General features: G+C 42.2%; 1 protein-coding gene across 8 annotated transcripts in view; it reads left to right on the forward strand.

Annotated features, from left to right (window-relative positions):
- The window catches only part of LOC6607153 (maternal protein pumilio), a 166636-nt gene that overhangs the window by 141962 nt on the left and 4602 nt on the right, over positions 1–20072 (forward strand). For all 8 annotated transcript variants that reach the window (XM_032720462.1, XM_032720461.1, XM_032720463.1 and 5 more), the window contains 2 exons: positions 13154–13621; positions 14156–14372. In XM_032720462.1, the coding sequence (XP_032576353.1) occupies positions 13154–13621; positions 14156–14372 (685 nt within the window). The remainder of the gene's footprint in view (positions 1–13153; positions 13622–14155; positions 14373–20072) is intronic.

The raw sequence follows: 20072 nt of genomic DNA on the forward strand, positions 1-20072 counted from the left end.
CAATTCGCTGTGGAAATTTCTTACAGCATTTTTCCATATATGTAAATCATTTATAGGGAAACTAATAAATGGCCCGAAAAATATTTAGATAAAATGCAATGAAGTCATGCTGAAAGGCATTTTGGACGCAATTTGAGCTAAATATGCTCATCTAAATCATGATTCATTTGACATTTGGCCACTATTTGCCATTTATTTGGCATTTATAAAATATAATTTATAGCCCACACCCCACAAATATTATTGATTAGAAGTCTGGCAATGACATTTGGCGTCCTTTTGGCAACTTGCTTGGAACTCTCACAATTTTTCAACATTTTCAAACATCCATCTAAGCCGCTGACCAGCTGAAAAGTTTACAAAGTTCATTAACAACAAAGCGCATTTTTGCCGCATTGAACGCGGCTAATGTAATCAATATCATTGCAACTAATTAAATATTTAATATGAATTTAGCCAAACAGGCGGACAAAATGTGCTGGCTAATGTAAATGTAATTTGATTGTATTTACAAACACGGCCGCAACTACAATCTGTTGTAATTTAAATGCGGCAATTCGAGGGGGCGTGGTAGTATTGGTTTTAGGGTCAGTGTTAATAAACCCGATAGAAGGATCTTCCCTGCTTTTTATCGTATTTATGTCGATTGTCATTTTAAATGTTGGGGAAATATGTCAGCGATAAGCGAGACAATTTACACGTAGTGCCAGGATGTGAATTACTTTTTTCATATCAGCTTTAAATCGTACATTTTATAAATCTATCTATCTATCATCAGCTGTAAAGCAGACTTGCTCCAATTATACCATTTGGTGTTTTTCCCATTTTATTTCTTTGTTAGTTTTTACGCACAATTTTCTCGGCTACATAGCGTGAAACATGGCAAATTAACGTCCAGAAATAATAAGTTAACTTTTTCTTTTTCTTAGTTTTCCGTGTTTACTTATTCAGTTTTTCATTTTTTTGCAACACGAACTATCAGCGAACCGAAACGTTGAGAAAATTGTTTGCTCAAGTGATTAGTTTTACTTTCACTTGAAAGCAGGAAATTAGTTTTATGCCATTTCTTTTCATGGTGACTCATAAGCTAAGGATTTTATTAATAATGCATAAGCCATTTATGTTAAGCAGTTTTGAGGTACTCGTATGTAAGCCACTGCATATATTATGACAGACATGGCAATCAAAACCTTCGGCTGGCCAAAGTTTAATGGCCAGCAAAACAAATATTCGGCCAGCAACAATTTGTGGAAATGTTGCAGCACTCAACGCCATATCTCTTTGTGCATATGCTGATAATAGTGTTAATTATGCGCCTGTCAATATGCCAAACGATTTTAGCCTGAAATATGCTGGTTTCGACCGTTTCCGTTCTGTGCCGTTATGGCTTTCGGTGCTGGGAATCAGTGTAAGCCCAACTAAATCTGAGTGAGCCGAGAACCACCGGGCAAACTAATTGAAGTTTGTATTTAGCACAGTGACAAAACATTTGCACAAATCCGAAAACAATTCCGCCTTTCCCCCGCAAAAGCCATTCCACAAGTTATCGCAGCTGTTTTGCCTCCGGGCCAGGTTGGTCTGGTCTGTCCTCTTCTGGTCTGGCATGGAATGGTATAGAGGCCAACCAGACGGGCTTTCAGATTCAGAAATAGCAACACAATTTTCAATTTTAATTAAAGTTCAAACTTTGCCAATTATCTGGGGAGCATGGTGATGGCGAGGGGGTAGGTTCCGTGATCCCAAATTAAGCGCATCATAATTTGCATACGATTATTGTGGGGTTAGAGAGGGCGTTGTACGATGCCATGATTGATAAATCAATTTGTCCCAGCTCAAGTTTTATTTGTAATAGAATGATTTGCGCTGGAATTAGTTGAAAATTTGTGCGCATTAGATGCTAATCCGGTACTGTAACTGAATGTGAATTATTGTTATTGATTTAGACAATTTTATGTTATTACAAATTTAATTTTAACTCATTGATGCTTACTTTTAATGGTTTAATTTGCAATTTATACCGTGAATCCCATTTAAATACGATATTTTCCTTATTCTCTCTTTTTAGGTAAGTTTCGGACATCCAAAATCCCCTGAAACTATACGGCATAAAAAAAACCCATCCTCGTTTCGCTTGATAAATGAAAAATTTAACAAGCTTTGCAGCTTGTTTGTGTATGGGGGTTACAAAGAAAAAATGAAATGGCTAAAGCCGAAAAATGCCGCAGATCCATAAAAGGCCCGTTACAATCTGTTAGGTCCTGGGTTGCCCAACTGGCAGGGTTGCCACCACCACAAATCATGCAGCTGGCATTCTGAATCAACATGGAAATGCCATCGTTGGCCAATGCATGGCATTTAATGCGAATGCGAAACTAAAAATAAATACAAAGAAAAGGCAACTACTTCGGCCGGGCAAAACATGCAACATTCGAAACATTTTTCAAGTTACCAACTGGAGGAGAAATGACATTCACAGCCCAAATGGATTGTGCAAACTCCATGTTACATTGTGCACATTGCTATATGTATAGATTTTTTTTACAAATTAAACAGCAGTCGCCGCAGTCCGATTTTAGTTGCTCTCCTTAGTTTCAGTTCAGTTCCTACTTTTTTTGTTGCACGGGTGCGTGTTGCGGTCTCATAAAAATTTCAGCTAAAAACTCGGAAAGCTCTCCGATTTCTGTTATGGCAGCCATTTTGGATTAGCCACCATGAAGTGGTCCGTTTTTTGTGTGTGGGTGTGTGGCAATAAAAGGAAATCAAAGTTTATGACATTCACTGGGCATTTGCACTTGTGCGAGTGTGTGTGTGGGCCAAAAGTTGGAAGTGGATAAGGCGGCAAAGTCCTTTAGCTTTATCGATGTCTGTCTGGAAAACTGTAATCGCTTGGGGATAAATGTTGTTTAAGATCTTAAAATGGGCATTGCAGACAGTATCATTGCGGCAAAGGATTTATAGTTGCTGGCCAATTATGCGCTAAATTATTCAAATGCCGATGGCAACGAATGGCTATTTGTTTTATAATCAGTTTCCTTATTTGAAATATAAACATTCTTAAGGGGCACCTTTACACCTATGTGTCATTTTCTCCCTCATTAGCGAAGCAATCAAATCAAACAAATTGTTGACAAAATTCCAGCGAAGTAAATAAATAAAAACGCCCGAGGTCATTAAATCCGACTCACGCACACCTCACTCAAACGCACCACCCACAAAAACCACCCAAATGGGTCAGCAACCACCAAATCAACGCAAATTACAATAACTAAATGCTTTTGCCTGCCCTATAAAAAAATTCAGGAAAAAATGCCCATATTACGTATGTATAAACGGGAGTTGGTCCTGACGCTAAATAAATAAACTGTTAAAATATGCAACACACTGCGAGAAAAAGCGGGTGGCAAAACTACTAAAAAAAAAGTAAGTGTGAAGCAACTTTCCATAAATCACATTTCAGCGAGGTAACTTTTCGCGTGACAAAAATCAACTAATGTGGTTAATAAAAATAAAAGAGAGAAAAAAAAATGAAAACAGAAACCTGCCGAGAGTGGGCGTGGCCAAGAGGATGAGGGGCGTGACAAAAGTTTATTGCAAAGTTAAACTGAACTTAGGGAACAAACGATGGAAAAGCCTGAGCTTGGAGGCAAGAAAATTTCCGTCGGGCGAGTGGGAAAATAGCACCCACTACCCCATGGGCATGTAAATCACTTTCAGCGAAAACTTTTCCCACCAAACGTTGCTCGAAATTTATGCAAATGTTGTTGATGTTGCTACTGTTATTGCTCTTGTTGTTTTTGTTGTTATTCTCTCACCCGCAGCAGCGCCACCTGACGGTGGCAATTGTCGTTGACATTTTCACCTGCTTTTCCTTGGGTGTGATAAAAATAAAAAAAAGAAGCCGAGCTAAACTTTTCGGCACAAAAAAAAAACACCCACAAACGAAAGAGGAAGTCAAAGAAATTCTTAAATGGTTTTTAAATACATCCCAACACTTGGAAAAGTGTTGTTTTGAAAACCAGTATAAGAGGGTGTTGGAAAAGGGTGCATTTCCCAATTTCGTCGTGGACTGAAACTTTTCTGTGGGTTTTATGAGCAGTAGTTTCATGTTGATTTATGTTCGATACATATCTGGCATTAATAGTGTGGTGGAGGGTATATTTCGTAGGCACTTCGACTGACAGTGTGTCTAGTTAGTAAACCTCTGAAGAAATGCCTGCCCGACGATAAAATGACAGAAAATCAATGAATATTGAAATGCGTTCATTTTTGGTTTTTATGAGTGGCCCAAAATGGAATAGGGGGAACGAAATCAGGGGAGTTGGGGTGTTGAGCTTGCCTGCGATTAGGAAATAAAATGGGGGCAGAAAATAACCAATAATTCATTAGGTGTCTGTCACTATATATATGAGCAAACACCTGCGCATTCGAACAATTTGAGGGGATGGAAAAGTTGGGCAATTCAGTTAGTTATTGAAGTAATCGATTTGACATCACAATGCACTAAATTTAAGTTAAGTTAGGTAGTACAATTTAACTAAATTATTAACTTGGGTAAATTTACTAGAATTAAAGGGATAGCACCTTAATTATATACAATAGATTAAGTTATAGTAACCATAAAGCCTTCGCAGACAAACATGAATTTGTATCTGAAAGCATTTTGTGCCTCGGTCGCCCACAGTAGTAGTTTGTGTTTAGTTTTATTTTTTTCTGCAAAAGTACCCACATGGAGAGGAAACGACGGTGACAGAAAGGACCTCAGCCATTGTCCCACCACATATGGCAGCTTAATTTCATTTAGCTGTGACCTCCCTTGCCCTGCGCCTTTCCTTTCCTTCGGGCCATTCTCATGAATTTTTCTCATGGTCTTCGTACGCTTTTCTAAATGCGAAAATCCCCGCCTATAGACGACAACACGCCCACAAAATGGCATTCAAGAGGAGGTGATGGGGCAGGGGGGCTGGTGGGGGCAGCGGGCGAGGGAAATGCAACTGCCAGCTCACTCATTATGTCCTAGACAGGGCTGGAATCCTAAAGACCGACAGGGCACACATTAAAATTGTATGGTGTGGCAGGGTGCGCAAGGCAGGTGCACCGAAAAAATAAAAAGAAAGTTTACAAATATGCTCTAAATGCAAACCAAAACATTAAAGTTGATTGATTAAATAAATGCATATTATGCAGCGAGCTTCTGAAAGTTATAGAGTTATAGATGAAATAATACTATTTAATCGAAATGTAGAAAGATTTGGCTTACCAAAATATAGTTTAAAAGTATCTTAAATATACAGAACTCCAGAGAGGTGGCATTTACTTTAAAATCTGTCATTTTCTGTTACTCTGTAGTTGCGAATGGCAGCAAAACGTTGCCTACTTTTGTGGCCGTCGTCTAGTTCAAACACACCGAGAAACAAGAGAGGGCCACAAGGACTAAGGACGAGGCGGTCAAGACAGGAAATGTTGCTCCCTCCTTCGTCCTGATCACGATGTGTGTGCCTGTGTGTGTGTGTGTGAGTTTGTCTTTTGTTTGCTTTTCGCCGTTGAAAATCAGGCTATCGATTTTTTTCCCCCACAAGAAGGAGCCAGAATCGAGGAAATGAAGGCGGCACCGGCAGCGAGGGGGCGTGGCCGTGTTACTTGCGCTTTTTCCGCATGCTTTCTGTTTACATTTTCACGGAGGACACACGCTCCTGCCGTTGAGCGAGCCACAAGCTTAATGCGGAACTTTAAGCAGTTTTGCGACGGCCACTGGGAAAATGGCCACTGAAATGGAAATTCAATTTGAAAATGCTGCAGACACACGGGGGCGGTCGGTCAATCAAAGAGTTTGACAGTTTGTACACGTGGTGTGGGTTATTTAATTTGCAAATAGAAACTAATTTACCGGCAATTAGCAGCAGGCAGGCAGCTACACCGAAGGCAAAAGCAAACAAGGACGAGCAGACAAGTCCTGTGTATCCCACCTCTCTACTCCCCTCCCGTCTCCACTCCACTCACTCACTCAGCGTCCAAATACCGATTGTTGGTTTGCTTAGCAATTAATGATTTTCAGTTAATTTGAGAGGCAAGTCGGGCATGAAATTGAATTTAAGACGCTGAGCACGTAGCAATCATAACCAAAAAATATGGCCCCCCGATGCTCCTGCCGGACCAAAAGGAGTGAGTGAAACTGCCAGTGTCAGAGCATGGAGGCATTCCTGTCAATTAATAGCAGTTTGCGGATGGGAGTCCACAGAGGAAGTATTGCCAGGCGATGAAGTGTTGATCCCGGAGAAGTCACGTATTCGGGAAGTGAGCAAATGAATCGTGAATTAGGCCAATCGGAGTGGCTTACTGCTGAATCAAAAGCAAATAAGTGTAGTGTAATATGACAGCGGAAAGACAATTAAAGCTAGGAACGTTTAATTAAGGAATTATTTATAACATCGAAGTTTAGCCAACAAAATGCATTGAAAATAGCAATTTTATTGCATTTCACATTGTTTAAACTTTAATGAAATCAGTTTTAAATAGAAATACCTGCGCTAGCCAAATGCAAACAAAAATACCCAAATTAATTGAAACTCAATAATTAAACTCCGTCATTAAATTCAAACCTCTTTTCTGGCATTTCGGTTACGGGCCAATTTATTGCCCATCTCCCCATTTTCATCATCACTTTCTCGCCAAACTCTATTTTTCGGTTGAAATGCTGTCAGCGGAATTTTCCCGGCCATCAGAAAGCAATTGTCAAACGGGAAAATTGGGCTGGAAAAGCCCCGGAAAATCGTCGAATTGCAGGTGACTGTCACTCACAAATGTGTGTGCGGCTTCTACGAATGCCAGATTTTAATTGAAATTACGTGCATTCATGTCCCAAAGCAATGGCTTAATTCAATAAGCCAGGAAGCTCCAAAAAACGCGTAACTTCTTTAAAAAGTATGCTTGCATAGTTATTTTGAAAGGCACCGAATGGGGCGTGAAAAAAATAAACCTAATTGACTTTCTAATAGTTCAGCAAATAGTTGTGTGCGCCCCCAAAGAATGCAACAATCAAAGTTAGCTGCTGTAAAACCGCCGCATGCCACCCACAGCCACCCAAAAATGTTTGCCGCACACAAGAATTTTCTTCTCGCTTGCTGGCTTGATTCCTTATTTTTTTTCTTTTTTGTCTTTCTGCCAGCTGGTCTTGTTTGTTACGGCAAATAGTTTTAATGGGCGGCGGTTTTCCGGCCAGCAAGTCGAACTTTTCCCCTGGCAAGACAATGGAGAAGAAAAGCGAAAGAACTCGCTTCAATTTGCAGCAATTTGTTATGAAATTCAAAGGGATCTGTATGGTTTTATTCCCTTGGCAATTTGCAAGGCAATTAAACTTGACGCCGAACGGCGGTGGCGGGCAAAGTTAAATTCCCTTCACAAATTTTCCCCGGCCGCACAACGTTGCGTATGCGCAATGCTTGACCGGCGAGAAGTTGCTGAAATAAAAACTGCATAAATAAACACTTTGGCTGGCTGGCAGCAGGGAACATTGACTCTGACTCCCTTAACATTCCCTTTAATTCAGTGATTGCGCATTTATGGCTTCATTTGCCTCAGATATTTTTATGTCCGTCCACGGAATCGCTTGAGGAGGGGGTATACATATATAGGAGTGGAAATGAAGGGTCTTCCCTTTGTGGTAATTTGCAGCATCCTTTGAAACCTCACACCACCACGTCTATCGAGCATTTGTCCTGCGGCATTTGGCAATATTTTACGTTAAATGTGGTCTTCATGTAAATGAAGATTCCACACTTTATTCCAATCCATATATCAACATTGTATTTACCGCTGCACAAATTAAGGTCACATTTACCGAACATTCACTCGCGATTTCCACTTTTCTGCGTCATCATTAAATAAGGAAAAACCAAAGTGAACCGAATCGTCGGGGGGGCAAACGTAAAAAGGAAATGGCGTAATTTCATTAATAAAATAACACTGCCAAGGAGAGGAAATGGAGCGAATTTCGGTGGTTGGTAGTGGGTTCTTTAGTGGTTCGGATTTTACACAATCCAGTTGTGTGCGGTAGGGGAATAAAATGGCCCCGAAATCCTACTTACGCATAGTGAATGAGGCCAAGAAGACAGCTTAACCTTAATAAAGAATTTTAATGTTTTAAATTCTCTCCTTCTTTAGCTGTTGATAGCTTGAGATTCAATAATAGCGACAACAAAAGTGTAATGGCTTTCTGGATGAACTGGATGGTCCACAGTTTTGTAAAACTAATTCCTCTTCTATAGTTTCTCAAAGTTCGCCCAGAAGTTTGTCATCGAATTTTGAACTTTTCATTATTGAGTAAAGTAACATAAGCCAGCTTAACCCATTTTTCATTACTCCTTTCATGCTCCGATGTCCTTGAGTGGCTGGAATTTATGGGTGGAAGCAAAGAAAAATAAGGAGCGGAAAATGGGGGCAAATACGTAATTCCTGCAAGGTTGCAGGAAAGAAAATAAAGAAAAGGCGGCAGGAAAGTTTAACAAAAGTTATGAAATATGTGGCAAAGTTGAGGCGTAAATAGAAACTACAATGTTGTCGACGACCCGCCTCTTTTTGCCCCGCAATTTTCCCACCTTTTTCATTTGCTGCCATTTCCACGGCCTTTTCTTTTGTGGCTCACGTTTCAGTGGGAAATTGCGAGTAACGAGGAAAATTAAAAAGCAATATACAAACAGCAATCACGCACACAGCAACACAAAAAGAATTCTGAAACTCAAATTAAAGAAAGTCAAAGTGTGCACTGTTAAAAAAATGGAAACAAAACCTGAATGTCCTTAAAGCCGTTGATCAGTTATAAACAATTTAAAGTCATTTGCCAATCGTTACATTCTTACTTACTGCTCAAGGTCAAAACGGAGATATAAATAAAAACTCGACTGCGTTTTTCTCAGTGTGTGTGTGGGTGTGTCCCGAGCCTAAAAGTAGGCATCAAAAGCACACGCGTGTGCGGTCATTAAGTAATTCGCTTTAACGGTCAGCGAGCTGGCCACTCTCCTTCCAGCCCGCCCCCTCACTCTCTCTTTCTCTCTCGCTTTATTAGAGCTTTTCCCAGCAGTTTTCCCACCCACTCGTTTCCACTGGTGGCTGATTGCCTAATGAGCCACACAACGCGAACAGAACACGCCGAAAGTGCGCTAATGTTTGTTTGTGGCATTAATTTTGTTTACAAGTCGTTTGTGCAGGAGGAGTACCCATGAGGGTCACTCAAACACCCCTGGCAGCAACCCTACCCCACATGTTGCCCCCCATAAACTGTCCCCCTAACTGGATGTCCTTTCATTTGCGAAGGGGCTGCCCCACCAGCTCGCCCGTCAAGCTAAACTGCTCCTCCATCATTCATATTCAATTTGCGTTCTGTTTTTATTGCGCCTCAGCACAGACTACAAATATTTGAATTGCACTCATTCTGCTCGGCTATGCAGATGGGTGAAATAAAAAGGGTGGGGGGCTTATGGGGGGGAAATGGACACTTCCTCGAGGAGCGCACTTAATTGATTGCTTTTCAGCTTGAGCCAGGACACTGCGGAGGGTTGGCTGCGTAATTGATATTTAATTAAAGCGCAGCAACTCAGCCGAAGTAGCTGCCAACTCATGAGTGTCCTGCGAAAAGGACGAACGCCTAGAACGCGTAGCGTCCTTCCGCCCAACCGGAGACATTGAGCGTGAGTAATGGCAGTCATCTCGAGTCAGAAGCTGGGGAAAGTGAGCTAGTAAGAAGTTCAAGCTGAGCACAGGAAATTGAAAAAAAAAAGGAAATTAAATCAAGTGGCCAAGAAGAGTTTCAATCGTTTTCAATAGAAGTGGAAAATGGCAATCCATACATTTTGTTCAAAGTGAAAAGGGAATTCAATTTAATATAATGTACTGACGCGAAGATCTCTTAAAGACACCGGAAATATAAATATTTCAAACTAATTTAATAAAACTTTATTTACCCGCACCAAACAAAAAAGAAAACTTCCGTTGAAAAATGTGAAAACTAATTCGAAATAATTTGACCAACTGCTGAATCCAACTTGAGCTTATTCCCGTCACACGGAACAACAAAAAACTATGTCAACTGGTGGAAAGCAGAGGAAAGGGAAAACCGAAAGCGGAGAATAGAAACTGAAACAGAAACAGAAAAACCCTCCAATTGCAGCAAATCAAGCCGAACAACTTTGTGTTATGCCACTTGAAACTTTCCGGCTTTTCCGCAGACAAGGTGAGGTAGGCAGTTAGCCAGGCAGTTTGGACAGGTTCTCGAGCGTTTTGTTTCCTTTCTGCTGTTTCTGCTGTTGCCACTGCTGTTTTCCTGCCGCTTTTTTCCCTTAATGCCGCTGCCTGGCCATAATTATAAATCAACTAGCTGAGTGCGCCCCACCTGCTGCTGCTGTTGCTTACTCCCAACTAACTAATCCACTCAGGCAAGAGCCGAAGGCAACATTAAGAGCTGCCACCGCCACCACCCACTCAACTCCAGCGAACTCCCGCCGCTGGCGACCCACTTGCAACAAGTTGGGTGGAGCTGGTTCGGGTGGTGGGCGGGCATGTTGCCACAGTTAGTTGACTCACTTTCACTCGAAGGGCGTCACAGAACTAAAACAGAAGTAAAAATACACGCTGAATAGTACCAAATATAGAGTTCATAGGAATGCAAGATATTTAGGATATGTTAAAATACTTATTAAATATTCTAGGTAGTAAATTAATTCTATCAATAATCCAATGTAGAACCAATGCCCGTTTTTCTCAGTGCACATAGTGAGGAGCATTTCCCCTGTGTATGACATCAGCTATAATTTCCATTACGAGTCGAGCGCTGAAAATTGTACACCAGGGAGCTTATTAAGCACGCTTCCCCCTGCTCCTTCTTGTAATGTGCAAATGAAATGAAATAAAAATGTCAGGGCGCAGGGTTCAGAATGATGCCAGAAATGCCGAAATAAGTGGAAAAGAATTGTGAAAAACGCGGGGTTGTGGTAATACCCGGAGAATGCGAAAAGGGAGCCACACGACGCCACGGAAACTTGGCCAACATTTTTCCATAATTTCGCCGCTGGGCTTGCAGCGCTTCACTTGTTGCCGCCAATCTGGTCTTGAACTACCAATCCTTGCGCCATAATACCCATAATTCCCTTGTCCTGAGTAATGTTAGCCTAAGGACAATAACTCGAGTGTGTCATGTGCGGATCGTAAATTTGCCACTGAACCGGCCATTTGCATAAATCACTGGGTATTGCAGCGGGTTGCGGGAATGCCAACTTATAGGGCCATTAAAGTCACAGCCCAGTTATAAAACGAATTTTCGAATTAAAGAATGAGGGAAGAACAGAAGCTTTAAAAAATATATATATCAAACAATATGCAATGTTTTTCCTTTAGTGTAAAAGAAAGAAAGAGGAGCAGCACTTACATCACTTGGCAACTAAATCAAAGCATTGCATACTTTACGGGCGTGAAATTACATAAGTTCTCCGACTGCTCGGCTCGTCCCATCTCCAGTTTCGCGCACTTTCCCTTTGTTTTCAATTTCGTTTTAATAATCGTAAAGGGAAGAGGAACTGGCGGAAGGCAGTTAGCAGCAACCCTGGGACGAGGACTTTGGGGGGCCATGGCAACCGATGGTTCAGATTTCAACACTTATTTGGCTTCTGATTATTATTTCATGCTCGTGGGCCGTCCTGAATCCGGACTCTCCCCGAGTTCCGAGTCCTTTGCCCTGAGTCCTGTGTCCTGAGTGCTGTGTTCACGCATCACGCGCCCAAAAAGTATGCAGGCCATGATATTTGCTTTTTATCGCCTTCGCCACATTTTCACATTTTGGCGGGGAAAACCTTGTCCCGGTTCGTGTTGCGTTCGTCTGTTGTTTTCGAAAAGTTTTTGCGTGTTATTATTATTTTACTTTGCCATCATTTTTTCCTGCCACGTTTCAGTTTTATTTGCCCTTTTTGTTGGGTTTTATTTTTACTGTTGCCCGCGCCCTGCAGCATTCATCAATAATTCACATTTATTTCTTTCTTTTCCTTAATGTTAATGTCATCCCAGTTGGTTTCTCAGATTCGCTTACTCGCTTTGTTTTCCCCTCAATTCGCCGTGTAAGAAATCGACAGGAGACCCCATCGGGGGAGTACTGTCTTCGGAGGGGGCGTGGCAAAGTCATTGAAGCCGTTATGCACATATCCTTATGCTCGGCTACGACTCGAGGTGCGTCCAAAGGGGACTGCAAATTTATGCCTTTTAGACAATCTCAAGCTGACTTTCCTGGGGAATAATAATACAAATACATTGAATTCCAAGGGAAAAGGCACTAATGCCTTGACTACATCAAAGTGGAAGGTATAGCTATAGGAAGAGAAATTTCTATGAAATTCCATTTACTATGCATTGTTAAATACATAACGAATTAATCAGAATCATACGCACAGCTAAAATGAGCTTCAGATTCGGTTTACCTTCGATAGCGCAATTTATGCACGTAGTTTCTAGTGGATTTTTTCTGGAATGCCTGAGTGGCTGTTGCTCCTGGTGATGATATATTCACATTGGCAGAGACAAGGCATAAAATAGGAGAGGAGAAATGAAGGAGGACATGTGGAGCACTGGGGGTGAAAAACAAGTAACACAACACTCAGTCATGCGTTTTCCCGTTTTAGCTCCTTGTTAGTTCGCTCTCTTTTTTCTGCATTCTTCATGCTGATTTGATTGGATTTGATTTAATTTTCCAATTGAAATCACTTTATCATGTTACCGGTGCACGTACGTACATATGTGTGTGTGTTTTGCTAGAACAACACGAGCAGATGCCATCTGGTTATGTATGTATATATGTGTGTGGCAACGGGGCGGTTACTTGATATGACTAATAATCACGGCTTAACGCAATATGTTGCGCCCTATTAGGCTAGACTTTACCATAAGCCAAAACGAATTATTCCAGGAAGTGTCATTACATGGAATAAAATGGAAAATGGAAAAATTAAATAAACCAATTCAGATGTAGCTTGTTTTATGGGGTGATCATATTAGATTTTACTTTAAGTGTGTTTTTAATGTAACTCAAGGTACTTACTTCCTAAGGACTTTTAACCCTCACCATGACTGCAATGATGAGCTGTTAACTAACCTTCGACCTCTTTTCTTTTCTACCCCGCAGCAACTGTTTCGCTCGCAGAATCCGGGCCTTGCAGCAGTTGCCACAAATGCAGCGGCCGCAGCAGCAGCCGCAGCAGCTGCCACATCGGCAGCGAGTGCTGCGGCAGCGGTGGGCGCACCCCCCGTTCCCAACGGATCGCTGCAGCAGTCGCAGCAGCAACAGCAGCAGCAGCAGCAACAGCAGCAGCAGCAGCAACAGATGCACATGGCGGCCGCGTCGCAACAATTTTTGGCCGCCCAGCAGCAGGCGCAAAATGCGGCCTATGCCGCCCAACAGGCCACGCCCTACGTCATCAATCCGGGCCAGGAGGCTGCCCCGTATATGGGCATGATTGCCGCCGCCCAGATGCCGTACTATGGCGTAGCGCCATGGGGCATGTATCCGGGCAATCTGATTCCGCAACAGGGAACGCAGCCGCGCCGCCCCCTCACCCCCTCGCAGCAGGGTGCCGAGAATCAGTCGTATCAGGTGAGATATGTAGCCAGGACATTATCATCCATCCCGCACAGTTGCCGCCGTGTTAATGTCCAATGAAGCATTCATCGTATGTACATACATAGAGGCACTGGTGGCACCATATGATGGTGCTGTACATATGACAGGTGTCAATTGACTGTAACAAAGGCTTCACACTCGCGGTCACAGCTAAAGTTAAACTAAGTTAAAGTAATCATGGTACAGTAGCATATAAAAGTGCTATTTCAAATCATAATTTGCTATTTGCATATTAAGCAGTTTATTTAGTAGGGATCAGAACTGTACGTTTGTAAATTCCTATGATGTAAAGCTCCCCTTGTAATTGTAACCATAACTAGTTAATTTGACCTAAAACGTTGTATATTTATGCTCTGTCTCTCTTCTTTTCTCTTTTTTATACTCACATCATCAACAACACGCTTCCATAACCAACAAACAATGAACAAAACCAAACAAAAATCTAACCCCCTGTACAAAAACGAAATCCGAACCGTGTAAAATACCGTGACCATCGTGCTGCTGCAGGTCATCCCGGCATTCCTCGATCACACGGGCTCCTTGCTGATGGGAGGACCCCGCACCGGGACGCCGATGCGTCTGGTTAGCCCCGCCCCCGTTCTGGTGCCCCCGGGCGCCACCCGTGCCGGCCCTCCGCCCCCGCAGGGCCCACAGCTGTATCAGCCGCAGCCGCAGACGGCCCAACAGAATCTCTACTCGCAGCAGAATGGATCCAGTGTCGGAGGTAAGTGCTCCTTTGCTTTGTATATAACCTAACTCGCAGTGGGTGAAAATAAACGATTATATGTATGAATTTCGAATGAAATTGATGATAACCTAGCATTTAGGTTATAACATAAAGTTACATGGCGTATGAGCAATATTCACCTAACCAAACTGGCACACTGTGCGTATGAGTAATGTAGAATATAACATAAAGTTACAGCAATATTTACCTAACCAAAATAGCACAACGGTGCGTATGAGTAATGTAAAAATGTACTAACTTGACTTGATGAATTTCTTGCAATATTATCATCACAAATGCAGCCATTTAATCGTGCATTTCGCCCAGTGTTGAGTGACAGAAATTGTAATTAGTGTAAAGTGTTGCACATCTTCATCAACATACCCAATAAAATGCACTCCCTTGTTGTATGTATGTATGTATAGCCATTAATCTTTGCTTATCTAACAATTCTCTTTGTACTTAAAGGATCTGAGCTCGTAAATAGCAAATATATTCGGGCTTGCCAAATGCCTTTGAATATGTATGTGTGTCTGGGCAATAATAATAGAACAAAGGGTTACAGGGGGAAAGTCATTGCAACTTGTCAGCTCCATTGCAAGTCTATGCAATTATAATCGTGCAATTTATAATATTGAATTTTCATTTCGATTATTTTGCGTGCTTTGTTGCTCTACATTCTGTAAAACAAGGCAGCAACGCTATTATAGATTGAAAAGTATATTCTGTTAATACAAAAAGTAGCGAGGTGTTACTATATTTCAAAAAGTTGAAGGTATAGTTAAGGAATATCCTAGAATAACATTCCCAAAGCAATCCATTTAGTGCTTCCCAAGTTAGAATTACAGGGCATGCGTGAATCGAGCATTACCCAGTCGAGAATGAAATTCTACACCAGGGCCAGCCATGAAAACCAACTGTTTGTGTCAGTAAATTTCGCTGTTTTTCATACATATCTAATGCACAGAAGAGCCATCGAGGAGAAAACTAACAACAATTGCATGCAAGCACGCAAAATGTTATTATTGCCAATGCCCCAGCAACTTCGGCTCTCAACTTCAACTAAAATGCAACTGCAGCGACAACAACTGCAGAAGTCTAGAATAGAAGACCGACTCATGCAATTTTAAACGTAACGCGATGAGTTTGGGTAGAGACTTCTACTAAATATATAGAAATAAACGAAATAACGAATGCATTGGGTATAAAATCGTATAAAATTGCATCAGCGGGAAAGTTTATATGTTAAAAATATTACGAAATGCTAGATGGAAATTTAATGGGCAGTAATAATTAGGCGTTTCCTTTGATTTATGTATTTATTTCTCATATTTAGTTTTACTAACTTTCAAAAGCTAATACCCTGTGCACACTCATTTTCCTAGGTATCCAGAACTGAATAAAGTTTGTCCATGAGTTTGGGTGTGCCCAAAACTACCAATTTGCAATAGAATACTTACCGGTGCTGTGCAATTGTTTTAGATTTATAGAATTTCAAATTACATTTATTAACTACAGCTGGGCAACAAAAGTGTACAGCTTGTGCCTTACAAATTATTAAATGGATTTTAAATTACTCTGAATTTGGTTAACTTGCTTTCTATCTATAAACATAAACTGCAGCTTACGGAACGCGTTAAAGTTCCTTAAAACCGCAAGTTCATACACACCCGTACGGACATCAGACGTGGACAGCTCCATTAACTCCATTAACAATCAGGCGAAATCAATTATTACGCCTTCCACCTACCGGTTTTTATTTCCCGACCGCATGCAAAAACGCTCTTTCCATTAACGGAACGAATTTCCCGGACTATGGCAGTCGAATACGTCCATCCGCCTGACGGTTGGGAGCTGGCATTATTATGTCGTTAATTCATTTTGCCTCATATGGCGTTTAATGAAGTTTCCAGTTTTCTCTTCTTGCACACTGTTGTTCCACATGACGTATGAGTGATTACGTATTTTATATATTTTTCGCTTTTTTTTACTGCTTTTATCACTGAAATTGTTTTCAACGTTGCAATTTTAAGCACGGGCTTTAAGAGCTGCGATCTGCAAAAGTCCTCCGGTTAAGTAATCCATTTCGGATTTCGAGTGGCTGGGGAAAACTCAATCGAACGCAATCCGTTCTCGAGACCGCAAGTCAAGCCCTGACATGCTTTGCCCCGAGCACCGTGATGATGCCAGGTGATTAGGCTAAGGGTCTCTCGAGTAGTGTGCCACATTCGCAGATTCACATGTGCCGCACTACTACCAATTTGGATTAGTTGCACTGAGGGAAAAGCGTGCGGATGATAAGACATTAAATGCCTATTCAAATCGGAAAGGAAACAATGCTAGCTGCATTGAATATTTGATTATATTTAATTATGATCGATTATAGATTTGCAATTATATATTCGATTGCATTTTTGGCCCGAGTGTAACCATTTCCACTTGCACATTCGCATCTCAATTACAATTAGCACATGGCGCCCACAGTTTGTCCTCCGCCGGCACAAATCCCCACTAACAAGTGCAGGCGGCATGTTATCCAGGCAGGAGGCCACCTCATCAGCAGCCCACTCTTTATGTTGTGCAATCGATGCTGTACAGTGAACACCCTTGTTACCCTCTTTCTAGCCGACTATCTGTCTGCCTGTCTCTGACTGTGTGCAATGTCAAAAAGGCTTTTTAATGGAGATTATATTGTTTTAAGTGGCTGACTGTAGGGCGGGGAGGGGTTGGGGGGGGCGGTAAGAAGAGACACGGGCCCAGGGTGGCAAGTTGGATATCAGTTGAACGAATCCCCTTCTGCGTCAGAGACAAGCTGCAATTACAAACGTTAATGCGCCTTGGCCGGGCCCGAAGAAGGGTGGCATGTGACTGCTGGGTTCCAGGACCAGGCCAGGATTGTCAAGAGAAGGGGGAAGGGGGCGGGGCAGAGGCTGAGACAGAAAGCAGCTTGACTTTGCAACCGCCGTACCCATTTTGGGTATTGCCTTGAAAACAATGGGGGCAGCACAGAAGCGGCAGCAGCAGCAGAAGCAGCAGAAGCAATAGCAGCAGGAACATCCTCCTTTGCCTGCTAAATTATTATGTACACCTTTCGCATGTTGGCAACATGTGATTGCATCACACAGGGGTGCTGGAAAAGTGAAAGGCAACCCATCGAATGCAACGCCCAGCCAACGAAACCACTCTGCATACAATGCAGCACATTGTTCGTCCTGCCAGCCAGCTGCTTTATCCTTCAGCTCCCTGCTCCTCCACCTCCTCCTCCTGCAGCTCCTCCTCCTGCCTTCTGCGGCAGCCTTTTGTGCAAATGAATTCGTTTATTTTGTAAAATGTCAATTGCTATGCTGGCTTACAGGCCGGAGGAGCAGCAGGAGCGGCATCCCTGCTTGGATCACATGCAGCACACGGATGACACTTGCTGCGGTGTCGGGAGGTGTTGGCGTGGCGGTCGTGTGTGCACTTTACGCTTAATGAAAGTCTCAATGATGTGTGCCACACGGCGTATGCGTGACGCAAATCAAATTGTATTGCTGCACAGATCGATGTAACAGTGTCAATCTACAAGAACGCTTGTTAATTAACACTTCAGCTGTGTAGCTGCATAAAGCTTGATTATATTAAAACTTAATTGTAATTACAGCTTTATATATCTATAAATTATCTTTATGAAGATTGATACTTTCGCACTGGAATCGAAGTTTAACTGCATAAAGGCAAACTTTTATCTGTCTACAACAGTTGCTAGAATTTAATTGCCAGCTCGCAGTTAAAAGTTCTTGCATTAAACGGGGAAATCCCGAGTGAAATGCTTAGTTTAATGACAGCCAGCGGGACAAGGCGGCAAAAGTTTGTAATTCTTGCATTTAAATTGCAACTAATTTGGCGCCTCTCTACTTCGCCGAAATTGCAGAAGGGAACAGACTAAATTTCAAATACAGACGGCGGAAAAACACATACAATTTGCATCGAGGAAAGTGTTTTTTGCGGGGGGGGGGGGTGGAGTTTTCCACGACGACTGCGCCTGGCGTATGCTTTCCATCTGTTTATTTTATTTCCTGGCCATGCGTTTGCCTGGTATGGTTTTGGGTTTCGGTTAGGTGCGTGTAGTTGCACAATTTAAAAGGGAATTATTCATGCAATTTGTGCGGGGCGAAATGCTGCGAACCGCCCCCTCACCCTCAGCGGGTGGTGGGTGATTCGTGTTGGTTGGGGGATGCTGGGCGGCATTTGGCAGTGTATATGGGGCCAGCCTTGCCGCTCCCCACTTCCATCCACACCCATCCACTAATTCAGGGCCTGCCCGACGACCGTCTGTCTCAGCTCAAATCAGCTTAGAGTGGGAGCAGCCCTCCATTTGGGAGACACTTTGCCAAATGAAACTGCAGAACACTCAACCAAAACTTGGCTAGCATCGTCCACTTGTAAATTTAAATAATGCAAAGATTAAATATTGTATAAAGATCTGAATATGTTCGAAGTAACAAAGCAGAGCGTTGTCATTTATTTTTGAGTTATTTAAGAACGCAGTCCGAGTTTCGATCTCATATATTTCTCGCAGTGCATGTGGATCCATGGCTGCTGCTGATGTGGGCGGTGGGTGGCATTAAAAGACGCCAAGTTTATTGCAGGCGACATTCTGTGGTTTATGCACACGTTCCGCAAATAGAAAGAGAGCGGCCGAGTGGCGCGAAGGAGACGGCACTAGACGCGAGAGACGACACTTTGCCTGCCGCTCGTCCTTAGCTTAATGTAATGATTTTATGAATTATAAATGCACACACGTGCACATTATGCACACGTCCCACTCACTCCTATTTGCGTCTCCACATGGAGGGGGAAAAAAGTGAAAACGCATAAAAACTGCGAGTTATTTAAATGTCGGGAGGAAGGTCGTCAGTGGGCGTGGCTGGAAAACTATTCTCGGCTCGGGCAACTTTGTAAGCGCTGTTAAGTAGGCTATGAAAAAACGGTTTAAGGAGCATTATATGAAATGTAATTAGTGCTAAAGAGCTGCTTCAAAGTAACGGAAACAGAGCCGCGCTTTAATTGCTCAAGAATTGCAGTGGGTTTTAAATGTCTCATTATCCTTGAAGTTTAAACGGATTACTTAAGGAAATAACATGCTCATCGTAAAGTAGTTATTAATAACAGAGCTAAGCCACTTAAATCGATCTATTAACCTTATTGTTAAAGTAGTTACATACAATTTCCTCAAAAATTGAGACATTTTCCCCAAGTTACTTTAACTATCGATTTCTGCGTTACACTACACACCTGCTAACACTGCTCCACTTTAGTGTTCAGCAACAAACACCAACATTGTGTATTATTTACCAGCCCCATTTCGCAACTTTCAACAAATTGCTTAATAAGTCGGTCAACAAATTGCGCACACTGTGTTGACATTAACAACATTCGCCTCGCCTTGCCTCGCTTTTGCCTTTACCACCGCTTTCCACCCCGGAAACCCGGTGCCACCCAATCCCTTATTCACCTGCAGCCAGCTGGGAATTTCGCAACCCTTTCGCGCAGCCGTTGTTGCAATAGTTCCTTAATAACTTAATGTGTCCTGGCCACGCTTATGGCGTATTTACCGTCCTCTCAATATAAATTTGAGCAATTAATCTGCAGTTGGCTCTTACGGACACCAGAGTGCAACAGAATGTGGCAGATTGTGAAAGGAATTTATTATGGCCG

This window comes from Drosophila sechellia, chromosome 3R (assembly GCF_004382195.2).
Source record: "Drosophila sechellia strain sech25 chromosome 3R, ASM438219v1, whole genome shotgun sequence".
Lineage (NCBI taxonomy): Eukaryota > Metazoa > Arthropoda > Insecta > Diptera > Drosophilidae > Drosophila > Drosophila sechellia.